This window comes from Cercospora beticola, chromosome 5, assembly GCF_033473495.1.
Source record: "Cercospora beticola chromosome 5, complete sequence".
Lineage (NCBI taxonomy): Eukaryota > Fungi > Ascomycota > Dothideomycetes > Mycosphaerellales > Mycosphaerellaceae > Cercospora > Cercospora beticola.
The window spans coordinates 615,752-618,185 of record NC_088939.1 but is presented as its reverse complement, the minus strand read 5'-3'; the positions used below and the strand labels follow the sequence as shown (position 1 = coordinate 618,185).

The 2,434-nt window shown below is 57.4% G+C and overlaps 1 protein-coding gene across 1 annotated transcript; it reads left to right on the top strand.

The window, feature by feature from the left end:
* Positions 1 to 974: 974 nt before the first annotated feature.
* On the top strand, positions 975 to 2,219 carry RHO25_007483 (uncharacterized protein; the record flags this gene model as incomplete). Its single annotated transcript, XM_023599669.2, has 2 exons — positions 975 to 1,289; positions 1,536 to 2,219. The coding sequence occupies 2 exons, from the start codon at positions 975 to 977 to the stop codon at positions 2,217 to 2,219; spliced, it is 999 nt and encodes a 332-aa protein (XP_023448700.1).
* Between the last annotated feature and the right edge of the window lie 215 nt (positions 2,220 to 2,434).

Genomic DNA, 2,434 nt, shown 5'->3' with positions numbered 1-2,434 from the left:
CAAAGGTTCGACGTAGGTTCAGCGGGCGGGCGCTCAAAGAAGGAACGGCCGTTTGTTTCGTGCCAGGCAGATCATCGCCGCCACCACCCACGCTTACGAGAGGCGCGGACGTTGCTGGAAGGTGCCACCCGCATCTCATTCAGCGGATTCGTGTGCGACAGCGAGGCTGAGCTCAGAAATCAGCTGGACTGCACTGGACGAGTTGCACGGCGGCTGTTTGTACCATCGTCGCACGAACAGGTACCTCATCATCATGAATCAGAGTTCGTCGTCGCTCAGCGCGCCGGCGACGAGGCTGGGCTAGCGGTGCAGCCTTGACGCACACGCTGCCGGGCCGAGCGAGGCCTTCGCTACGAGCTGTTCGTCCGTTGTTGGGCATCCATGTCTTGCGCACATCCGCCTCCTGCATCCAAGCTTCCCCGTCCGTCACCCTTTTCCACTCCCAGCCAAACCTTTGCGACTCACTGCCAGAGCGCACATCCCTATCGCTTTATTTCAGGACCCAGGCCCAGCACACTTTAATTTCATCCGGCGTTTATTGGTCACCGCACCGACAAGGCAAAATTCGCACCGTGTGTGTCTGCGCCACGATCCGCCCGAGGCCCATGCGCTGCAAGGGAGTTAGCCTTTACATACCCAACCTCTCCTCTTCGCTCAGCGCGATCCCTTCTACCAGGACCTTCTAGGCCACACCAAGCGCAATTACTAAGACCATCCACCACATCACGCCGCATCACGAGGTCTTTCTGGATCTCGTTCAGACTTGTACTGCTCAAGTCTCATCAACAACCTCTCAATGTACCGACAAAGGAACGAAGCGACTCGATTTGCCGCCGCCTCTCGTCCTCCATTGCCACACTGCCGACCTCACGGCCCCAGATAGAGCGTGAGCGCATTCTGGCTCCACTGGAAGTCAACAACGAGACCACAATAACGACTTGAGGCGCGTCTGGACGCCTCGCCATCGTCCATCGATGGCAACTTTCCAGACAGCAGGCTACCCGGTGCCTCCGCCGGGCTACGGCTCCTACTATCGCACGCCTCCGCAAACACCACCGCCGGCCGCAGGGTATAATGCGTACTACTCACCAAGAAACTACTCCTACTCTGGTCAATCGAAAGGACACGCCCGACGAGCGACCGGCGATGGTACGACCGCGTACAACTACTCATACAGCGCGACGCCGACTCCCCGCAAGACCTCATACTACGCGACCGGCCGCTATTCGACACCAGAGCCCACTTACCATACTTCTGCTCAATCGACGCCTCAGCGGAAGACCGACTATGTAAGTGGCTCTGATCGTAAGCGGGAAAGCGCTCGATACTCGTATCGTCAGCCTACCGACCACAGCAAGCAGCGCACGTACTCGAGTAGCAAGCATTATTCCTCGCGGCCGCAGTACGACGAGTACTACTACGACCGCTACTATGAGGATTTGCCACGCTATGAGAGATATGAGCCGCGCCCGCCGCCATACAAGCACACATACACATATCACGACGCACGTACTGATCACCGCTATTACGATCAGGTCCCAATCTACACTCCGGCTGCAGACACCGAACAGACTCCTCGACCACGACGAGCATCGCATGGCCCCAAGACTACTCACGCCCCGCCTCCACGCCGGCCAAGCACTGCCACCAAGCCGCCACCGAAGGCAACAGAGGAGGATGCGCGTCGCGCTGGCATTCCCGCCGGTTACTCATACAAGAACTGGGATCCCACCGAAGAGCCAATCCTGTTGCTAGGATCCGTGTTTGACGCCAACTCACTCGGCAAGTGGATCTATGACTGGACCGTCTTCTTCTATGGCCCAGCCACCCCCATGTCGGAGGTCGCAGGCGAGATGTGGCTCCTTCTCATCCAACTCGCCCACAAGGTCCGTCGTGCCGAGGATATCATGCCCAAGATCCGATCACAGGCGTCACGCGACCTCGTCGACGACTTCCTCGAGTCAGGTGAGCGCCTATGGCAACGCTTCAACAAGCTCCTCAAAATCTGCGAGAACTACATGTGGAAGGCCGCAAAGAAGGCAAGCGGCGGCTCAAAGAACGTCACGATGGGCAAGGACAGTGGAAGCGAGTTCGTCGACACCATCTTTGGCCGTGACAGGGAGTTGGAGCGAACGGAGAAGTTGATGACCGGCATGCGTCTCTGGAGCATGCGATTCGACGCCAACTGCGAAGAAATCCTTCGCAATCCTGGCAAATAGAAAACACACAATTCGGTGACAGCGACTCACACGACGCCGCTGCTGCCTGAAGTGGCAAACTGGCTTTCTGGAGTTTATTGGCATCGCCCCCCTTTTTGGTGGTGGCGTCTCGTCATCGCATCGCGACTTCGCCTTCTGATACCCAACCCATCAATCTTGGTTTTATACACGGAACACTTATTACGGAGCATACTGGAGTTCTACAATTGGACTTC